Raw genomic sequence first — 23678 nt, 5'->3', positions numbered from 1 at the left:
ACAAATAGGCAGCCTGGCTAATAGAGCACTGCCAGAGGCTTATGTTTCCACCATTAGACTGTGTAGGGGGGGTCGTTTAATTTGTCTCTGCTTTGGACAATGATAGAGAAGGAAGCGGGTGATCAAATGAGCTAGGGATTGATAAAGATGGGGGAAACAAAATGCTGAGGAAAAAAAAAAAAAGTGTCAAGATTGGTGAAGGGAGAGATGTGAGATTGTGTTGTCAGCAAGCTCAAACACAGCCTGCTGTTCGCTCTAAATGTTTGCCTGGCATTTTGTCAGTCATAAGCGGTGTCAAGTGAACTGCTCATAATTTGTTTGGAAAAGGCCCAAGAGACAAGAAACTCACCACTTCAGATCTATGCTACAAATTGTTCTATGGTTATGGATAATTGAGGATCACTCCTGATACATACTATACATGTTTTCTTTGCTAATTATTTCATTGTTGACCTTTCTTTAACTTTAGTGTAAAGGCAGGAGTGCATTTTTGACTTCTGCGTATTCAAAACCAAATTTGATCAGAAAAACAATTTACTTTATATTCGTCCCATTATCTGTCTTGGGAATAACGACCCAAGCTACCGTATTTTCCGCACTATAAGGCGCACCTAAACACCTCCAATAATCTCAAAAGCCGACAGTGCGCCTTATAATCAGGTGCGCTTTATATATGGACCAATATTGATCCACTACAGCAGGCGTGTCCAAAGTCCGGCCCGCGGGCCAAATGTATATATCTTATATATGGACAAAGTTTTAAAATGGGCCATTCATTGAAGGTGCGCCTTATAATCCGGTGCGCTTTATATATGGACAAAGTTTTAAAATGGGCCATTCATTGAAGGTGCGCCTTATAATCTGGTGCGCCTTATAGTGCGGAAAATACGGTACTACTTGAGGACTGGCCATTGATTAATTATCTTCACCAAGCTTTGTTTTCCACTCACGCTTATTAGATTACAGTACCACACACGATTCAATTGACACAACTCCTTTGGGAATATGTTTTTTTTTTATATATATAATCCAGCCATAATGAGTGAAAGTTAAGAAAATGTGAAGCGCTAAGCATTGGACATGCTGAACTAGCCTGGGAGGGCCCCCAAGTGCTCAGAGGCGCATAATGCTGTTGGATAGCTCCTAAATGAAAGTGACGTGACAGCGTTAATGAGACAGCTTCACATTACACGCCATTCCTGCCGGAGGGACACATTAGAACTGACTTAATGAGAGGAGATATTGTACACGGGCAAGTACGCAGCGCCGAGCGATGAGACCGCCGGCCTGAGGTACGAGCCGTTACGGCTTGCGAGTGGTTTGTTAAAGTGCCTGACAGGATGGGTAAGAGCAGTTCTCATTACTGACAGCGGGTCAGACATTTCTTTGTCAATAACAGCATGCTTCAAATTAGAACATTTTCCTGCCAGTCTGGAGGAGGAATTCACAGCTTGGAGTTATTGTAAGTGATATCTTCAGTTTGTTTTGGACATATCTCAATGGTCGGTCAGGGAGAAATGTTTTTGGTGAAAGTATGATTTGAGCTATTTGTTGTCCCTTGGGCGGACAGGTTTGACATGACAGGTGCTTCTCGAGAAGATTCAGAAGGCAATAATTGTGAACGAGGCAAAAAGGTGAAGGAACTGAAAGATTTTTTCTTGAGATTTCTTAAAATAAGTACATCTTATTTGTCAACAAGTCCATGAATAACTTTTCAGTAATTAGAAGCATTTCCAACAGAGACGTTTACCATCTGCTTTTTCGCCACAGTAAATGAATCACCTGCAATCCAAGCAGGTGTTTTCGTACCTTTTTAAAGGCACGATTCAAACAGGATATAACATTACCGGTGAATCTGAACGAGTGACGAGTATAGTCGCTGTTAATTTATGCATTGCTGCTTTGCCTTGTCAACGGTCTTGAGCTTCAAGGATTTTACTTCTATCGTAAAGACGAAGGAGGGGGGGTGAAGAAATAAAACAGGAAGTGTGACTGTAATGCAGCTTGCGAGTGCAAGCGTGGATTTTCTACTTGCTCTCTGACCAAATCCCACCATTTCAGGAGATTAACCTCAGCATGCGATAAATGTTCGACTTCTTCTTCCTCTCCAATTGAAGCAAGAAGCTCCAGAAGCCACCGCGGCATGTAAGATAAAAAATGATCACCTAATTCACTCAAGCACAAAATACAATTCTGGTGAGAAGTAGGAAAGAAAAAAATACAGCAGAAGTCGCCAGTCCCACCGTGTTCACCTTTTAGAATTGTCCTCATTCAATGATTATTAAACAAAGTACTTATTCAAACAGAGCCGTGCAAAGCAAATAGGTTGTGGAAGTATAATTTTCTTTGAATTGCCTTCTTTTTTCTTATCCTGTAGGATTAATCGCATTGTTCCGTACTTTTGAGTCTCCATAATGCACCTCGCTTGTGGCAGCGAGTGCTGTTGATTGCTGAAGGTGCCCTCTGCAGATTGCCTCTACCCGCTAAGCCACTTAAAATGAGCTGCTAAAATGTAGCATGATTGTGCGCCACTTCCTCCTCATCTCGGCTTTGGGAGGGTAATAGTCAATGTAAATGTCACAGTTTGACTTTGTGAAATGTTAAATTGGTAGTGCTTTTGGACCCTGGAATGTAAAACAGAATCCACACTCGCAAATATAATGAAAAGGTTGCTCTGAGTTGACAGGTAAATTTAAATCCAATGCATTGAAGTAATAATCACATTACATGAAGTTATGTTAAGTAAGAAAAAAGGGATATTATGATATTAGCTTATTAATAATTGGCTAAACACATTTCCCTCAATTTTCACTAAGCTTCTGGCCAAAGTTGTACTTTAGCAAAATATAAAGAATGAAAGTTAAAAAAAAAGATATAAATAAAAAATGAAAAAAACTAAAATATCCCCGAATTTTAGCTGGTGCGGCTTATAGTCCGGTGCGGCTTATAGTCCAAAATTTACGGTACATATATATGCCCAAAACTATTTTCTATATTATTATTTATACTTAGAAAGATGAAAACTATTCAAACATCATCATTTGTAATTTGGTACTTTGCCAAAACTAACCTGTATACATTAAAAAAGATTAAAGATTAAAGTCCCAATGATCGTCACACACACACCTGGGTGTGGTGAAATTTGTCCTCTGCATTTAACCCATCCCCGTGTGATTTTAATCCATCCCCTGGGGGAGAGGGGAGCAGTGAGCAGCAGCGGTGCCGCGCTCGGGAATCAGTTGGTGATCTAACCCCCCAATTCCAACCCTTAATGCTGAGTGCCAAGCAGGGAGGCAATGGGTCCCATTTTTATAGTCTTTGGTATGACCCGGCCGGGGTTTGAACCCACAACCTTCCAGTCTCAGGGCGGACACTCTACCACTAGGCCACTGAGCTTTCATTCCTTCATTCCTTCATTCACTCATTCATCATCGAACAGTTTATCCTCACGAGTGTCTCGGGCATGCTGGAGCCTTTCCCAGCCTATTTTCACCTTTATTTTTGTACTAAGCTACGTCTGACTCACTGGCAAACATATTTTATTTACCTGAAAGATCCCTCTGTAAAAAGACATGGAGGCATTGTTAACAAAGTAACTGCAAGAACTAAACCTATTTCTTTTTTTTTTTTTCCTTTGTTATTTTTTTTTTGCACTACATGTGTGATTCCCCAGAAAATTAATGTGTTTTTTTAAGCCTCCTACACAACTAAGTAATGCATCTGAATAATGCATAGGACTTAAGTGTTGAACTAATTAAAGTCCACCAACCCACCATAATCAAAAATATTTTTTCCCCCCAACATAAGTTAATGAGCACACACGAATCAGCAGTCTTTAGCGGAGGAGGTGAGTGATACTGTAGAGAGTAAGTGAGTAAGTGGGCGGGTTATGACGATGATTACAACCTGTGGGTCAGAAGGACTCATTCAATTGTCATCAATGCCCATAAACTGAGACATCCAGCCAAAGACTTTTTTTTTTTTTTTTTGGTGCATACATAGCAATAAGCAGAGGTATTTGAATATTACTGCTGATGAGAAAAATACATAAACACTCCATCTTGTTGGCAGAGCCTGTTTGTCTGTCCCTGCACAATGTTGAACGTATGCCACCACTGTGCCGGCCTGCATCCTTGTGATAAAAGGAGGGAAAAATTACACGGGCCTTCTCTGGCCAGACACGAACATATTCATTAGCGGGAAATGACTGACTATGTTAGTTGAAATGTCACTAGGGCAAACTATCTCTCTAAGCTAATGACCTACAAGTCTGTGTTAGATAGCGCTGGAATATTCTGGTGTTGGTATTTACACACTTGTGGATACTTCATAGTTTTTCTTACTGATTTTTTTTTCGTCTCCCCGTGTTGGTTTATATTCACTGGGCTCAGGGTTCATTTGCCAAGCCCTCTTTTGTAGATTTAAGAAGACAAACAGTGCTGCAAATCCTGCAGAACAGTTCTGGACTAAAAGACATTCTGCTCCGCCGCGTGGTTAATCGTAACGAAAACAGTGGCGGATCGGAGCTTAAAGCTTGTGTCTTTAGGCACAAATCATACTTGATATCATGCAGCAAGTGTTTGGTGTCTGCCGCCTAGCCTGGAAGGAAACGCTTCCTTCTTTCTAGTACGTAGTATGTATGCATGTAAAAAGCACATCAGTGCGTGTTAGCTTAGGATGACATTAATCTACATTTGTCTGGATTTATGTCATGGTTGGTTTCCAGTAGCGGTGGTTTTCAGTCCTTTCACATGTCAGGACGGACGATAAAATAATGATTTATAGATGATCACCTGCTGTGCATGAACCAGTTAATACAACATAGAGTTTTATTATACACAGTATGTAGATGCTTCAGGCAAAAGAGTATTAAAGCATATTAGAGCTAACAATGAAATGCAGATAAAACTGTGGGCTGGCCCGGCTTATCCTTGGCGGAGACTCAACTGTTCAGATTTAGAACAACGCAGCGCTTCGAGAAGGAGGATTTTAAGTCATGGTCAACCAATTAGTTTTTACGTATTGAGTCAGATCTGAATAACTGCCATGCGCCTACTCTTAGTTGTATATTTAGCCTTAAAAACAGATTGCATGCAACACGGAAAAAAAAAAATATTCACAGAATGCCTCCCTGTGCCAACATTATATTGGAGCTGGCAGGTTTTGACGACAACACTTAATGCTGTCTAAATCTTTTCCGGTAAATTTATCTTTATGTTTAACTTTTAGCAAGACGTTAGGGAATTTATTATTTTTTTTATTTTTTATTTTTTTTATTATTATTATTATTATTCCATAACACTTCAGATGGAATGAATGTTGTTCCTCTTCAAACTGCAAGCACCTCTGCATGTTGCCCAGCATCGTCCGTCTCTGTCATGTCTCATTTTGTCATCTCGGTGACAGCCACAACTTTTTCCCCTCCCTTGTTGTTCATCTGCTCCAAAGTTAGTAGCATGAAAATGGTCACGCATGAAGTGTCTGCTAAAGAGATGTTTCACGGGGAGATGCTGTCAGTTGCCAGCTGTTTGTTTGTTTGCTGTGATCGGCTTTACGTTTGTGTTTTGGAATGAGTTGAAATGTCAATGTTTTGTTTTGGTTTGTGCATCTGCAATATTTCATTGCTGTTATTTAACGAGGTAACACTTCTCGTCAACTTTGATTGGCTGAGTGTCGCCGAACCGACTTAATTAGACGGTTTAGAATGCTTGACCTCATTTGTTGGCCTCACAGAATAATGACACATTTACATGGATGCGTCAAACCTATTTTAATTTTTTTTTTCTCTCTCTAATGATGGCATAAAGTTCAAGAAAATGATAAACAGATGTATTGCCAATTATCATGCATTCTTCACAGCTCATTATTGCTTTGTTTGTTTTCACCATCATCCATCTACTTTTGGGCTCCTTAATTTGTCCAAGTGATCTTGTGTAAGTGAGCCGAAGAGTTGGCAGGATCTGAATGCTCTTCCTTGTGGCCCGCTTGGCTTCGCAATGGCTCGTCCAGGCAGTTGATATCAATGGGAGCAAAAGGCAACTGTGGCTCTGTGTGGAGCAGATGGCAGAAGAATGGGCCTTCCTGCTGCTCTGGCTTGATTGGATACATACAAATGGGTCACCTCTCATCATCTGTCATTTAATATCCCAAAGACAAATTTTAAATACAGTGTGAATGTGAATTGGATGTTTCAAGTGTAGAGTTGTATTAAAACAAGCTTCTCATCAATATTTACATATCAACACAATTATAATAAGACACAGGGATGAAATTGATGTTTAATTACATGTCCCTAAAGGTCATATTTGAATTAAGGTATAATCCAATTCAGATAATTCAATGTACATCAGTGTCCAAATGAGACACCTAATGAATTTTCAGCTTTTGGCAACACACCATGAAACCATCCTCTGTTTGTCCTTTCGTTTTAATGACAAAAACACACACACACATTTGTGGTATTATGATTTTGTAATCATTCTATGCTAGGTAAACAGCTTGCAATAATCCATAAGCAACAACTTTAACTGTCTTATTATTAAAATAGTGAATTCTTGGGTAGTCGCCATTTTTAAACATCGCAATTATTTTATATTGAGCATATTTAGCAGTTCTTATTTTATCTCATCTTGCCATTCTGTAGCTTTCCCTCATTCATCAACTGTGATTGCTACGGCAACATGTGGGCTGCCCTAGGAGTGAAAAAACAAACGCCAGTAAGACAGGTGAAAGGGAAAAAAAAATGCAAATTGGCAAAAGTCTGTTCTTTTGAGTCTGTTCCAGGCATAAAGGGGAGGAAACATCAATTACGACATGATTGAATAATGTTAGCACAACTCTTAGGATGTTGCCTTTGGTGAGATGAATGGCGCAGCTCGGCACAACGTAGATATCTGTGTCGGCTTCTGTTTGTGTTGTGCATACGCTTCGCCGTCAGTAATTATAGCGCCGTGTCGCTGTCTAACTTGGCCTGCCAATCAAATCATGAGAGAGTTGAACACGAAACATCTGCGCTGAAAGGGTCTCAAATGACTTTTAGTACAAACACAACCAGCTCTAGTTTCACCTCAGAGATAATATTGTGACAGTGTGAGCAAAATGAGGCCATGCAATATCCAAGCACTATATTTCAAGCCACGGGTATTTTATTGATTTTAAATGCATGTACCGTATTTTCCGTACTATAAGGCGCACCTAAAAACCTCCAATTTTCTCAAAAGCCGACAGTGCGCCTTATAATCAGGTGCGCCTTATATATGGACCATTATTGAGCCACTACAGCAGGCGTGTCCAAAGTCCGGCCCGCGGGCCAAATGTATATCTTATATATGGACAAAGTTTTAAAATGGGCCATTCATTGAAGGTGCGCCTTATAATCCGGTGCGCCTTATATATGGACAAAGTTTTAAAATGGGCCATTCATTGAAGGTGCGCTTTATAATCCGGTGCGCCTTATAGTGCGGAAAATACGGTATATCATTATTTAATCATCACAAAAAGTTAGGTAGTAGACTAGAGCAAACAAAGCTAGAGAGGACATATTTCATTTTGTTTGTGTTATGCTTGTTTTGTCTTGAGGCAAGCAAAGCGTATGTTGGTACAGATGTAATCCACATCTGGTCAAAGCGGAATCATTCGAGTGACAGATAAATGGCAAGGCTGACGGCAAGCGGCTGTGCAGCTTGACAACTCGCGCCTGTTTCTATGTGTTTAGAGCCTCGGCTAAAAACGCCGTTTGGTTTCCTAAACTTTTAATGTCTCGGAAATTACGGCAAAAAATAACATTAGCATTTGCATGAACGTTAGCTAATGGATTTCTATAGAATGCATGTCTTTAATCTAGTTAACACATCTGTATTATTTTAAAGAGATTGTTTACCAGAGACATATTGGCCTGCCTTCAGCAAAACCATGACATTTTACCGTTATCAATGTGCAAAACGCTGATAAGGAAAACATGCTTTAGGAGGCCGACACACAAGGTAATGATAACCTATGCCAATGGTGGTAGAATTTCTCAAATTGTGATTAAAATCTCCCACTTTTACTTGCACTAAAAAGCCAATCGTCATAACATTTTCCTTGCATCACTTCATTCAGCCAAGGCGTGTTTATCGGCCTATAAATATTCATTTTGACATGTGTGAAGGGGAGCGTTGCAACAAGTTAGTGTTTAGCAAAACAGCCACAGGCAGAATGGAAGGCGAGATAGTTGTCAAGGTTAGAAAGTCCCGAGAGCAAATTATATTGATTATTTTATCTATGAGGAAATGCTTCTAAATTGCGAGTAGGACCAAAGAGTGTGAATTGTTCCTGTTCCATTGGGCTGCTTGACCTTTCGGTTTGTAAGAATATAAATGCAGTAAGAAAGTAATATAGTCAACTTAATAATATTTGTAAAAGTTAAAACACAGAAGCACTATACAATTTCGTCGCTGTTTTCTTCTTTGGCTTCTCAGCACTTATTATTATTATTTTATTTTTATTTTTTATTATTAATATTAGTCACATTTCTATGCTCTGATTTGTCTTTTTTTTAATAACATTTGCAGTTCTTTTTTTTCATTTTTCCACCTCATACTGCCACTCATATCTACTTTTGTTTCCCTCTTTTTTTTTTCTATGCTGCTGCCGCTGCTGACTCTGGGAAGCAGGTAGGACTGTTATTAACTTGCCTTTAGCTGCCCTGCGTGTGTGTATGGGGGGGGTGCACGCACACACACATGCCTGCGTGTTATATATGGATTTAGCTGAGATGAGTAAAGCTGGGTCACATGCACTCTTTGGTGCCGCAGTTATTGCTATGGCCATGTTGCGGGAGGTGGGCCGCGACTGGGGGGGGTAGCACTGTTGAAAGAGAACTGACACATGACACACACACACACTTCCAATAACACATTTTAAAACCTCAATCAAAAGGTTACTGTGTTAGGAAAAAAGTGCAAATCAGTACAAATGTACTCGCTTGATTGAAGTCTGACTAGCAAGACAGATTGACCTATTTTTCTTACCACTGGACAGATTGAATCAATTTATGCAGCAATGACCACTTTTTTTTTTTCCCATAAAAGTTAAATAAAACGTTTTACTTTGTTTCAGGTCTTTATTTAGTATGACTGCACAATGTAGTCGAGAGAGGGAGCTGTCAAATTTAAATTCTGGATCAATGCGTGTGAACATTATTACCTACCATAATAGAAACGGTGACCTGAGGTCATAATTACGTTCCAAAGGTATGAGGTACAGTATGTTCAACGAGTAGCTGTTATTTCCTAAATGTTAAAATGTTTTGTTTCTCTGGAAGTTTTATGAAGGTTGCACATTGAACAGGAACTTAATTAAGACTTGTGCCCCGGGGCTCTGTTTGCATGGTGTATGCATCAGAAAGGAGTGCGAGCCAGATACAGATCATTGGCTACCTGGGTCAAGCCATGTGACAGGAAAATATTTAAATATGTACCATGGTGACCTTTTAGGGCTTTGCAATCAAGTGCGTGTCAAGTAATTCACACCTACCCGTGCCAACAGGTTTTCTGTGACCTTTAAGAAAACAGAGATGTACAAAAATATTTTATTGACAGTGATTTTGACAGTCTTAGTATTTATACATTTTAAACCTTGTATGTGCAAATAAAATCTGATGGGAGGATAAAAGTTAGTGAGAAATGAGAGAGCTTGCGACAAGAGCCTGCTATTAGCTTTTAATTCTGAAACAAATTATGCAATTAGCTCTGGCATCAGGATGTAGGCCAGGAGAGAGGACAACGTAACCTTCATTTCATCTGTTCTGCGGCGAGGCAAGCGAGAGGGCGACCCATTTAATGAGAGAATTTCTTAGCCCGAGTATCTGTAAGTGCCACTTTAGGGAAGCCTTTGAATGTTTTATTTCGCCTATTTACGGGGGGGGGATTTTCATAATGTGTGTGTGTTTCCTTTTTAAGGAAAAAAAAATATTCATGTCCTTAAAACAAAGAGGTAATTCGTCTGTGCATATGAGATAATATTGTCTGGGGAGTCGAGGAATTTGCCTGTGAAACTGAAAGAAGGTGTTAATTTCAAGGTGCCTGTTGAGTTTCTATACGATTGTTGACTCTAACGAGACAAATGGAAAATACGATTGATATTTAAAGCACGAACGCTTCAGGTTCGTTTAGCTTCATCATCGTCATAGGAAAACTGCATCAGGGTTGGTGGCAGAACAAATGAAAAATCAGTGGAAAAGAAATTGTGTGCTGTATTGTTTGTTTTTCAATTTTTTAGTGGGCAACCTTCTGCTTTGAGTCTTGGTGTTGGTGTTCACTCACCATCCAAAAAAAATGATACCAGCTTCACACATCAAACAATTTTGCAGTGTGGATCTCTCCGCAGAGAAACAAAGACAATATGTCAATCTTGCTTCTATGTTTGCAAATCCATGAGCACAGTTTGCAATCAAGGACTCGCTTGTCTGAGAAGCTGCGTGTATTGTTTTCAGTTGCTATGGTTACCGTCAAGCGATGGAGGCAACAGCTCGATACTGTGTGCATTTTGACACTAAAGTAAACATGTTTTATTGATTTGTAGATCATTGTTTTGATTATGAGACTATTGTTTGGAGATGTATGTTGACCCGCGATGATTCAATTATTTTGTGGTTTGACACATTCAGTTGGAATTAATTTAGCTTGCTTGTTGAACACGATGTGACAATACACTGTCCATACAACACCTGCGCCTGTTTTATCAATAGCAATAATAATTTATACACATTACTATAATAATAATAATAATTACTATTTTATTTTATTTATTTTATTTATTTTATTTATTTTATTTATTTTATTTATTTTATTTACATTACTATTTATTTTATTTACATATTTACATAATTCTATAAAAATAAAATTCTTCGTATTATTATATTTATAAATAAATATAAATATAGTCACACCCAAATTTTGAGTTACGCACGTCCTTGACTAATCGTCTTGTAATATAATAATGGCTCAAAATTTGCACAAAATAACTGTTATCATGAAAATGTTTTTTTTTTTGTGTCCAACATAGATGATTATCTAATTGCCACACAATTTCGCACAGTTGAAAGCTCAAAGACTTCTATTATGCACCAGTACTTAATTAGAAAATCTCTTTTCATAGTCGTGAAATCCTGTCACAAAAACCCCTTTCACCATTCCTACGTGTAGTCCTCTCACGCATAATTGTATTACAGACTGCATGACATTGTTCGCGGTTAAATCACAGCCTGCAGCTTGAAACAAAGCATATGTACCATTCACTGTTGCTCAGTCTCACTTTGACGATGCAGCGATTATTCTCTCGATAGGCAGCGGCTCGTCTAAATTGCAGAGGTGGTCCTCTTAATGGGACACCCTTATTTTTGCTTTTTGAAAAAAAATCTAATCAAAAATCATCACGTCATTAAAGGGACTTGACCTCTCTAGGAATTATCATATCTTGGTTTCTAGCATCAGCGCCATAGGCAAATAATGTAACAGCTCTGCACTTGCAGCCGCCACATCTGGCACCTTCGCATTCGCCACTTAGCTAAATTACATTACTTCTAGCCTGGTGCCTCTAACAAGGCATTCTGTGTATTTCACTGGGAAAATAGGAAGGTAACATAGCAAGAGACAAAGAGGGAGAGTACCTAATATCGTGTTAACGATTGCTCAGTGAGTTCCTCTGCTTCCCATTACACACACTGCGCACCTTTTAACCTTGTTAGCAGCCTGCGAGTAGTACGCCATCCCAGAATGCTTGTTCCCCTGAATCATTGTGGCTCAGGTGCGAGATTCATGGAGATTTTGAAGCCTGTAATTAAAATTGAAATTCAATTCTGGTAATCCGGCAGAGGTGATGGAAGAGCAATAATGAAAGATGATGGGGGAAAGACGCTTGTGGGTGGTTGGCTAGTCACATATCAGTAGGAGATACTTCACACAGGCTGTTCAAACATGACTTAAAAAAAATAGCTTATCTTTCGGAAGGTTAATGAGGAGCGACGACTAGCTGCGTCGGCTACCGATGCACAACAGAGGTGTCGTCTGTTACAAACGCACACGCGATAAGCTTCGGGCATCATACGACAGAATCCTCATTTCCAATGACATCCTCAAACGATTTAATTACTTTTTCATTTGATACAACTCAAATGAATGAGCGGACTGCGGATGTCATCGCATTTTTCTCCATCCATGTCTTTCTCCAGTCTCAATTCTGCTGTTTTATTTATCTAAAGTCCATCCGCTGACTATTGATAATAATATTTGTGTCACAGACAACTAAAGTGTAAAATAATCTTAATGAGTGACTTCACAATTATGTTTTTCCCTGAAAATTGCAATTCTCCACATTTACTGTTGAATAATAAATACCGAGCCTCCACTGTGTGTCTGCATTCCCCCTAAAACGAATAGATGTTCTGGCATTCATACCAGGGCATTAAGTCATGCATATCCCGGACACGCACATGCTGTAGATTTATGTTGATGCCACAGAGGTTTTATTGTAAATTCAGCATGCTGCATGAGGCACGGTATCTGGGTGTCCACCTTGTTTTTCACCTGCAGGGAAGCAAACGGTTCGTCTGTTATCAGCAGCACAGGCTGCTGTGTAGGCCTGGTAGGGCAGAAGAAAGCAGATGAGTAGGGAGGGGGGGGGGGCAATACAGGAGCATGTGTTTTCATAAATGTGCTTGTATATCATGGAATAAAATATGATTGAAATATGCAGGAAAAAACTGCACTTTAAAATTTTATAAATGCTAGTAAGTGCTATAATTGCAATTTAATTATAATTACCGTATTTTCCGGACTATAAGGCGCGCCTAAAAACCTAAACTGTTCTCAAAAGCCGACAGTGCGCCGTATATATGGACCAAATTCCTAAATTTAAACTGCCCGAAGCATTGTGTCATGAAATCAATCATAAGTGGCCCGCTGAAGACTATGAATCATGAATCCAAAAAACTCTGGATCATTATTTTGTGATTATAAAGTAATTTGTTGCGTCTGAAGTTGAAATAAAAAAGATAAAATGGAGAATGATTTGGTTTGGATTAAAAATCTGACATGATGCATTAATGGTGCGCCTTATAGTCCGGTGCACCTTATATAAGGACAAGGTTTTAAAATGGGCCATTCATTGAAGGTGCGCCTTATAGTCCGGTGCGCCTTATAGTCCGGAAAATACGGTATATCATTTTTTCCCACATGATCTGACTAAAAGAAGCTCCTACCCTCACGTCAACATTACCTGGCTGTAAGATGCAAAAAAAAAAAAAATCGATATGGCTTTAGCCTGAGCAGCAAATAGGTGAGTTTTCCCGCACTCCAAAAACATGACTAAACATGACGCTGCCCAATTGTTCCCTTCCATAGGGAAACTCACCTCTTGCTCCCCTTCAGAATACAAAATATTATCTGAGTAAACTGTTTTGGTTTTTCTGCTCATCACTTCTACGCAGAGTGTCCAGGTTATTATTTTTCCACCAGCCGCATCAGTCTCAATGCTCTCACTGGCAACAACGGTGCCTGTCTGACTGAGTTTGTGTCTGCTCCAGAGATGAATAGCACCCTGCTTGTTGCCCGCTAAGTAATCCCACCTATGATAAATCACTGCTTTCACTGACACCCAAATTACAATCATTGGGCAAACTTGAAGGGGGAAAAAAATAGGGCCTTTAGCTGTGCTGTCTAGTCATCTGTTACAGTGTCGCTCAAGGCCACTAATAAATAGAAAAGACAAAGGGCCACTCAGTGATATGTCACACTGATATCCTTCCCTGTAAACGTAGTGCGACTGTGAATTCACTCACCGGTTTATTATTTTTTTTAATCCAACATGGAGTGATCAACATTAAAATTCTTTATTAATCCCGAACAATTGTCCCTAAAAGCCTCATGGTGATTTCTGTCTATAAGAGAAGCGCCTGTGTTAGCCTACATTCTGGTGGCAAAGTCTATTTGCGGTGCATGTAAAACAAATCCCCCAACACAAGCGATGACTTAATGAACTTAATGAGGTTTTCTAATTACAAGGCGAAGTTAGCCCATGTCAAATGGACCCTTTTTTGCCTTTCTTGACATGGATTAACAACCAGGCTATTAAACCCAGCCCCATATTATCACAGGCAAGACACATAAAACTTTATCAGTCATAATTCTGGCTTAGCATTCTGAAACATTTTACTTCAGTCAGCATTTTTTATATATTTAGTTTGCTTCGTCCACACTCTGGATAAACATCTAACTATTCTGCAATAAGAAGGGATGATTTACATTGTCATCGTAACACATCAAAAGTGTCGTCTGTATTTTAGTGATCTGTTAATTGGTGCTCTTTAATGACTCTGGAACAGTAATTAATTTTAAAAAATATAGCCATTTTATTTGTTCTGGGAGTGAATACTGCCTCCAAAGAGGTATAAATCCTTTCTGTTGCCGCAGCTCAAATTAATTTACGTGCTGCATCTCTTCACATCCTTTGAGAATTTAATTATCTCAGCAAACAGACTGGGTGTATTCAATATACAATACGATATTCTATCAGAGTCGTGTGAAAGCTAAAACCGTGCAGAGGCTCATTGTTTCATTATGACTGTATCATTTCAGTCACTTGGCACCAGCACTGCAAGAAAAGAAGATGACTTTAAAAAAATATGTTTAATCAAGGAGGCTCATATCAATGTCCATGTGTTGGTAAATGTAGAAAATGATCAGATGACTTGTGCTGTTTGGCATTTTAAGATGAGAAAGAATAAAGAAGTCACAGCTTATTGTCATCTTTGAGAGTGGCGGAGAGATACGCACTGGTTTTGCACGGACAGCGTGCATTGCTGGTGATTTTCTCACAAACTGGACTCCTGAAGGGAATGGGTCGGCATAAATCAGCTGGTGTCAGGTCTACAGACACCCACAGCTCCTTATCGCCACATGCAGGTGGACACACGTCTAGATTGATGGGTAGATAGCCGCTTTGACAGGCAGGGCGCCGTGCAGCCAGGTAGGGAAGCTGCTTCCAGGCACATGTGACTAGGATGGAGGCGCTCTGCTGGAGGCAAAGGCACAGTTTGATCAGGCAATGAGACATGACAACACACAGCCATTGGGCTGAAATTAAACTGTGCATTGCAAATTTTGTTGTATTTTCTATGAGGCTCGGCTATTGAGAAAACATTCTCTACTTTAAAATTTGATGCCATGGACACAGGTGGAGCCAGAGGGCGGTTGCAGGGGCACTGCCCCCCTTCTGAAATACTCGACTTTTGGTTAGTTTTTCCCCCTGGGAGTTTTTTTTTCGCATTTGAATATTGAATTCATCACAATTTTTGGGGAGAATGTGGGCTGTTCAAGACAGATTGATAATTGTTGATTGGTAGACAAGAGATTAGTGACCCCTCACAACACAAGACATATTTTTGTTTGTTAAACCAAGAGCTGCACATATGAAAATATATTGAAAACATGGTCATAAACAAAAAATATGAAAATAGTATGGCTTGGTGGTTGTGTTCATATCACATGCCAGCGCTTAGGGGACAATGCCAATAGAATTTATGTTATGAGCCTTTGTTGGGAGGGACAGCAAATCCGTGGTTCAATAGGGATTTCCAAGACTACACACGGCGAAAACATAATATAATGAAAAGGAATGATGATTCATGATGAGTCAATACAACTGAAGTGAAAATCAAAAAAAAAAAAAGTGAGAATTACGAAAGCTTTGTGTGTTCCTGGTAAGTCTGCTATCACCTTCTGTTCCGAGAGATGATTCAGCGACCGACCAGCTCTCGTGTGTATTGTTTTGCCATATATCACGTTTGTTAGTGGTAGTTTTAATATCTACAATGACATTCTGAACGGTTACTACATTTCCTGGTAAGTTACATCGGCATGCTAACACACCCAGTAGACAGTAGGACGATAGGCAAGGACAGCGTGCTCCCCTTTTTTTTCATTTGTATGGATCTGAACAGACAGAGGCTTGTATTAGTGTCAGAGAGCATTTAGGATGCTCTCTATTACACACAGCCATGTTGTGTACCACTGCCAAGCTCGGTTTGTTTCAACCCATCAGAGTCTATTAGAGCAATACTAAGCCGGTGTTCTATTGCATGAACTTGCCTGTTTTGGGTCATGCACCATAAGCAAAAAAAAAAAAAAAAGCTTTGCTCAAACAGAAAGTAGATAGCATCTCAGCTTACATGTTGTGCTAAATTCTCCAAGAAAATGTGCTAATAGAAGTTTTTGATAATGACGCTAGGAATTCCATCCATGCACACCGAATCAGTTTTGATCTAATTCAAGAATATCCTGTATGTAAACTTATAAACCGCTTTTATCTCGTTTATAAAACCATGTTCACTTATCTCATTCAAACGTATTGGAGTGTAGCATACACCCAGCGCATTGACGTAACATATCAACCAATGGAAACTTTTTCCTTTTTACTTTAAAATAACCTACTTTAATCTCCAGGATCCCGAGCCTTCAAAAAATGGAAACGAGCAGAAACACCAGTTTTCCGCCACTTCAAGTCAGGTGTGATGCGCACTTCAAAGTCAAAAGAATGTTGTACAAATGAAGCCTCCGGTGTGCTTATTCAAACTTGCACACGTTTATAACGACATCTCTCTGCATCATGATTACTTAGAATTTATTGAGGCATGTTGGGAAGGTAGAACCTGGAGATGAAAAGCTTGCATGAATGGAAGCAATTTTAAGGACCTTAGATATGACTCCTTTTATGTTTCACACGGATAATAATAGTCAGTATGACTCCAATACCATGTTTTCTATTATGAGCACTAAAAGAGTGAATCAAATTAATTTATATTGTTTCATTGTGATTTGTTTGCCCTTCCCTTGTGCTAGATATCTAAGTTCATTTAGAGTCCACCCATTTTGCCTTGTGGAAAGCAACTTAAGGCGTCCATACAAACTGAATCTAAGTACCCCAAGAAATGACTTTAGCAAAAAGTAAGAAACACAAAGGAAGTGGCAGGGAAATTAAAGATTAAAGATATACTAGACTTTCGGGAATAGCCAGTATTAAAGCTGTCACATAACAGGCAATGCACCTTCACCTTCGTGACACCTAGTAAAAGAAATACAGCAAAAGCCTTTTATGACGTCTAAAGGCGCCCCTTCTACCATTTCATTATTTAAGCCTCTTCTCAGAAAGTGGTGACATTTTAAAAGAAAAAAAAGCACAACTAAATACTGAATATCATTATTTTTTTTTGTCTTTCTCTCTCTGCTCATTCGTTTATTTATGGCATGTGAATGCTAGTTTTTCCTACCAGTTCAACCCTCCTTGAATGCCACACGCAAGTGACATGGAGAACGTGAACTTGTGGTGGTTGGTTTATGCATTTTCAGAATGAGGGCTGGCTATAATTCAATCATGCTAATAAATGACAAGAAATATAAGTCGTCGTGTAACGTTTCTTCGAGCAAGCTCAGGCTTCAGGCCCAAAGCGGGACGTGGATGCTTTTACCTTTTCAATTGAAATAAACCTTAAAGTCTGAGATGTGAAGTGCTCTGAAGTCTCTTTGCAGCTACTATTACCATAGCGACATCCTCCCTTGCAATATTAATTTGTACTTAAGTACTCCAGGAAAGTGCTTGTCAACAGATAAGTGTTTTTTTTTCCCACCTGAAAAAAAAATAGATCCTTCTACCAGCACAGAGCCATTAACATTTCACTCAAGAGCACCTTTTTTCCAGCTTGAAAAATCTATATAAATATTCACAACTTGACATTAAAGTCACACATCAATCGGTAACAATTTGTGTCAAAACTTCAGATACCGTATTTTCCGCACTATAAGGCGCACCGGATTATAAGACGCACCTTCAATGAATGGCCCATTTTAAAACCTTGTCCATATATAAGTTTTGTACATTTGGCCCGCGGGCCGGACTTTGGACACGCCTGCTGTAGTGGCTCAATATTGGTCCATATATAAGGCGCACCTGATTATAAGGCGCACTGTCAGCTTTTGAGAAAATTGGAGGTTTTTAGGTGCGCCTTATAGTGCGGAAAATACGGTATTTGAAATTTGTCATTGTTCTCATTCAATCTTCCGATGTACCTAATGTTGTGGCGAGTGACTCTTTTCATGAAAATTTGAGACCGCAAGCTATAAATGGAAAACAAAAAAGAGATTCGGTCATTCCCACCTCCCGGTAGGTGAAATGTTGAAATGGCACATTAAATTGCTACTGATGTTTTTATTTGCCTGAGGTCATATACTGACATCACACTTTGTGCATGCTTGCGGGCACTATTTTCATCTCTCTGTTTCATTGAGTTCAAATCTTTTCTTTTTGCCAACACAATCCCTGCCTCCTGCGAGCGAGTCCCTCGTGGCCAAGCAGCCAGTCTGCCAAAAACTTATGACTAGCCATGTTCTTCAAACAACGTAAGCATGGCAGGATGACAGATCGTACCTTCGATGTATCGTGACAAACAAATTAGTGCAAAGATGCTTCTCGCTGCCTTCCAGATGCGTTGGGCTCTGCGATATGGAACAGCCGGTGAAAAAGTGGCCACGTCCCATCTGTGCTTTGTCTAAACCAACAGCGCAGCAGTTTGCATGAAAGAAAAAAAAGTGGGAACGAGTCAGATTTGATCTGTCATGATGTGTAATGGACATTTGATTTCACTGGAAAAATACAATTTCAATACTTTAGATATAATTGAAAATCTGCTAGTCAATTATTAAAGTATGTTTAGCTCCGCAAACTGTTACATAAATAATATTGTTGTCGCTGTCATCAATGGAAGACAAAAGCACTTACTTCCACCTCTTATCCTTGGAGGAGGTTTGCGCTCCACTGAGTATTCTTGTCAGCTGTCTGCCATTCTGAACATATATGAGAAGATGAAGTAAGTTACTAAAGAGAAGCACGGTCATATTTCATATTCAAGCTTTGGTGTGGATGACAATGCTACGCATGTTGAAGGTGCCACAGGAGCAAAAGCAACAAAACAGTTAGCGGCAGACACATGACTGACCTGCTTTGTGTCATTACCACAAAGACTTATCTTCCTGTCTGTGCCTTGTAAATACGCCGGAGTGCTTGTTATCAAGTGAGCGAGGCGACAAACTTCATCCAGAGTTCTCATCTTCTTCCGATTGGTTGTGAATGAGTCGTGGGAAAAGTAATGTGCATTATATCTTTGTTGGCTTTGTACTCCCAAAATGACTGAGGCAAATAATAATGTGTTTCTCTATCAAGACTACTTTTCTGGCCAATTTTAAATTTCCATTGCAGGTTTTCTCTTTTTTTTTTTAAGTGTATCTTCACTTTTTCCCCAAAAAGCCTTTTGGCATTATAACACAATTCTTGAGATCCTTCTATTCTACTGCTAAAAGCTTTTACATTACTTCCAAGAGGCAAGATTCTTTACAAGATCAGATGTACAACATAAAAGAAACATGGTGTGAAAAATTTATATTGTATTGCTATTTTCAACACCATTTTTCTACACTGCACGTGTGACATTAAAAAGCTTTTATCATCCAATGTTCTGAGTTTGTTCTGATGTGAATCCAGGCGCGGTACTTTCAGGTGTTTTCTGAATGTGCTGCAAAAATAAAATTGCAAAAAAAATAATAATAATAAATAAACTTGGCCAATCTAATTTTACCTGGGGTGCCAAAAAAAAGTGATTCATATTTCTACCTGTACACAAAATTCAATTTGTCTCATTTAGTGGTTTAGTGACTTTCAAAATAATTTTCCCATAACAACAAAAAAGAAGAAAAGAGCGAGACAGAGAAAAATTCAGTCAATGATTCCCCCCCCCACAGTCTGTTTGGGTAGCATCTGCCTTTACTCATCTGACCCATTCGTTATACTGAGCCATGGGGAAATCTGATTGGGCTCATTACCCTCTCCTCACAACTGATACAGGAAGAGCAAGAAGTCACACATCAAATTATTGTCACGATCAGGAACCAGTGGCCACGTGCCGAGGCTCTCCTCCGCTTCTCCGACTTTGGTGGAGCGTCATCCCGTCCGTCTGTGTCACGCAATGTGCCGAGGGGATGGATGCAGTGAGCTGAGACTTTATTGGCATTCATTGTCTCCTTCATTCATCCCGCTGATGAATGAGAAGGAATGGATGAGAGAGAAGTGTGAAGGGCACACAAGGAAGCTAACGGTGACTGCTCCAACTCTGCTTATTTTTCCATGCAATATAACATAAAATCTGTGAGGTTTGCTTCTTTCAGAAAAGTGTCCCATTACTCTTCAAACAAATGCAATTGAGCGAATGAAAATCAATCAACTAGGACATTTATAACCGAGAGGTGCTTGTACTCCAGATGTAATCGCAATTTATGCAGCCTCTTTTTTTTTATAGCTGGAAACACTTAAATTTCAAAGCCTGTTGGGATGTTGGGCTTGGCAGAAGCAGATGTGTCTGTGATGTTCTACTTTGATTCGAAGAAAACAAATATGAAGAGCCACGTTTTTACAAAAGGCCTAACAAACTGCATACAGTAATTTGAAAAAGGTCTAAATAATGATAATCTGGAGACTTATTTGGTTCCAAATTATTGCTTGTTTTGGGTTTTTTGGCCATGATTAGGTCAGAAGGCTAGTTTGTAATGTTGGTCCATAAGGACCAGGACAATTCCGTTAGTGACTCATTTAGCCTCTTCAGTGTTGTTGAGCTGTGAGAAGAGCTCACCTTCATAACCTTCTGCTCTTATCCAAACATTTACCGCACTGTAATATTGCACCAAATTATACAACATTTAGCGAGACGAAATCGTCTCGGTCCGAGACTACCTCAACCTTAAACTCTTATCCTCCTGCTTCAAGTCATTCATCCTGCAAAAGCTTCCCTTCCTTCTCCTTGAAATCTCTTTTATTGATGATTAGCTGATGTTCCAAACACAGAGGGAGTGTAATTAAGGAGCCAGACTGGGCTGTCAATTCGGCTCAGTACTGCATGAAGAGCGCCAGGCTAAGTGTTTGCTCTAATAGGCCTTCAAACTGCAAACAACACGCATACCTGGGCTACAGGAGGTCCCCTGGGGGGTAACGGGCGAAAGCTTCAACTTAGCTCTAATAAGAAGGCAAGTTTATCACCAAAAGTGAAGGGTCTGTGTTCATGATCAAACATTGGGGGGAAAAAAAGAATCACATAAGCTGTGTTTTTATGTTTGCTCCAATGTTTTTGATACGATCAAAATCTTTCCTTGCTCATGTTGACTGTGCATGTCCTTTGTCTCACCTCCAGAGAAAGTCAGTATGCTGTCGGCATTGATCACTCCCTTCAAGTACATAAGCCCAGGAACCAGCAGCACTGAAGACGAGGACAGTTTAAGTAATATTGTGTCTCTTGTTTTCATACTTTGTAGCTATCGAGATGATCAGAATCAGTTTTGATTCAAGTCTGGATAGACAAACATGTCCAATCTGACACAAGTCACCCATTGCAATACTTGAGCAAGATCAAAACATTCATGTTAATTTCCCATCATCATCTCTATTCGGCATCTGTTCTCATGGTGGATAGAAGTATTAAAAACATAAAGCAGACCACAGATAGTTCTCGCATCCTTCCAAAGGTGTAATCCCCACCCCCGTTAAAAATGGGATTTTTACTGTTTCTCACTTACACCAAGGATTTCCAACCAATTTAGTGGAAGATTACAGAGTGGCTCGGTAGATATCATTCCCGTTTTCAGGGATTTGTATTTTAAAAGGTCTAAAAATCACCAAGCCCGTGGTATGAGATTGGTTAATTATCATTTCATCGTGTATCGAGTTGTTCAATCTGCCCAGGGAGATTTCCTAGATCTGTTTTGTTCAGAAGAGATTAAGTACATTCTTTCTCTACAGGTACCAGCAGTGCGGAGGTGAAAGAAAACCGCAACATTGATAACTTGGAGGATCGCTCCTTAGCATCTGCTGAGTGTCAATCACTCTTCTGTTCAGAACCTTCAAGAAGTGGGACTTCTAGTCTAAAGAGAAAACGGCCTCTGGAGGAAGACAACAACGGTCACTTGAGCCAACTCCGTCTGATCTATAAGAAAGTGTCCTGGTCCGAGGCACCGAAGAATGCTTTAGTTCAGCTAAATGAGCTCCGGCCTGGTCTTCAGTATCGCATGGTGTCCCAAACGGGTCCGGTCCACGCTCCTGTTTTCTCCATTGCTGTTGAAGTTAACGGATTGACCTTTGAAGGAACGGGTCCAACTAAGAAGAAAGCAAAGATGAGGGCAGCAGAGCTGGCCCTGAAATCCTTTATTCAATTTCCCAATGCTCCTCAGGCCCACCTAGCTATGGGAAACATTTCAAACCCATCAGCTGACTTCACCTCAGACCAAGCTGGCTTCCCTGACACTCTTTTCAAGGGGTTTGACTCTTCCCCTTGTTCTGCAGACTTTACCTTTTGCAACTCCGAAGCAGAAAGTCAGTTATTATCAAGTGAGCTACTGAGGCATGGACGTTTGCTCCGCCATACCTTGGACCTGATGGTACAGGCTCAACAGAGGTTAGGCGGAATAGTTCCTGAGCCAGATGGACCCAAGAGTCCTGTGGTACTGCTCAATGAGCTCCGTCCAGGGTTGCGCTATGCCTGTCTTTCTGAGCGAACCCAGGGCAGAAGGTTGCGTAGCTTTGTGATGGCGGTACGAGTGGATGGCCGCATCTTCGAGGGCTGTGGACGCAGCAAGAAGATGGCCAAGACCCAGGCTGCCCAGTGTGCTCTTGAGGCACTCTTCAATATCAGGACAGCCCCTGAAGGCAGGATGGCTCTGAAGACCAGCAGGAAGATATGCCCTCATTTACCCCAGGTGAGTACACAATTAGAATTTCTTTGGCACAATATATCCAGAACAGGACACAATTAAAAGTTTTGGGCAATTTTGCAAACTGTGTTGAGGCCTCGCAGCCACTAGTATAAATTCATTCTCTTGCTCAGAGCGAACAGAAAAGCATAACAAAAATAGAGAAACAAAAACACTGCACCCATGTCATGGTCATTTACCCAAATACCCAAATTGCAATCAGAGCGAGAAAACTAGTTTTTGAGGAACATGAGGAAATTGGAAGTCGCTTACAAGATTGCCTGGCACCTGTTGGTGCTATTCCAAACGTAATTTCAGCTGCATCTAAAGAAAACTAACCTAATTACATTTTCAGACTGATTGATTTTGTTGTTTGGAGACTTTAAAGCTTATTATTGGCCATCTTAAGAACGTTCTTTTGTATTCTCATGTTTGTGGTGATGCGTGATTGTACTTCAGATCTCGATGATCAGTGAACAGTTCCATCTTAAATTGTAATAAAAACTGCAACAAAAAAAAACCCCACCAGATATCACTTCTTGTACCGTATTTTCCGCAGTATAAGGCGCACCTTCAATGAATGGCCCATTTTAAAACTTTGTTCATATATAAGGCGCACCGGATTATAGGATAAATAACTCAACGTTGCTCAAACGTTAATGCAATCACAATATAGTAACACTCGAAATAGTGAAAACAATAACAATATATCAATGCGTTGCTCAAACGTTAATATCACACAACACACAAAATAAACACGTAAAGCTCACTTTAATAAATTAGTCCTCATCCACAAATCCATATTGGTCCATATATAAGGCGCACCGGATTATAAGGCCCACTGTCGGCTTTAGAGAAAAT

The 23678-nt window shown here is 39.8% G+C and overlaps 1 protein-coding gene across 1 annotated transcript in view; it reads left to right on the top strand.

Annotated features, from left to right (window-relative positions):
- Positions 1-23678, top strand: part of adarb2 (adenosine deaminase RNA specific B2 (inactive)) — a 90760-nt gene that overhangs the window by 31952 nt on the left and 35130 nt on the right. Inside the window, exons 2-3 of the mRNA XM_037279363.1 lie at positions 21266-21352; positions 21871-22823. Coding sequence (XP_037135258.1) covers positions 21266-21352; positions 21871-22823 — 1040 coding nt within the window. The remainder of the gene's footprint in view (positions 1-21265; positions 21353-21870; positions 22824-23678) is intronic.

This window comes from Syngnathus acus, chromosome 20 (assembly GCF_901709675.1).
Source record: "Syngnathus acus chromosome 20, fSynAcu1.2, whole genome shotgun sequence".
In the NCBI taxonomy this organism is placed as follows: Eukaryota; Metazoa; Chordata; class Actinopteri; order Syngnathiformes; family Syngnathidae; genus Syngnathus; species Syngnathus acus.
Note: the sequence above shows the minus strand (reverse complement) of the source record. Positions and strands in the feature narration are given on the sequence as shown.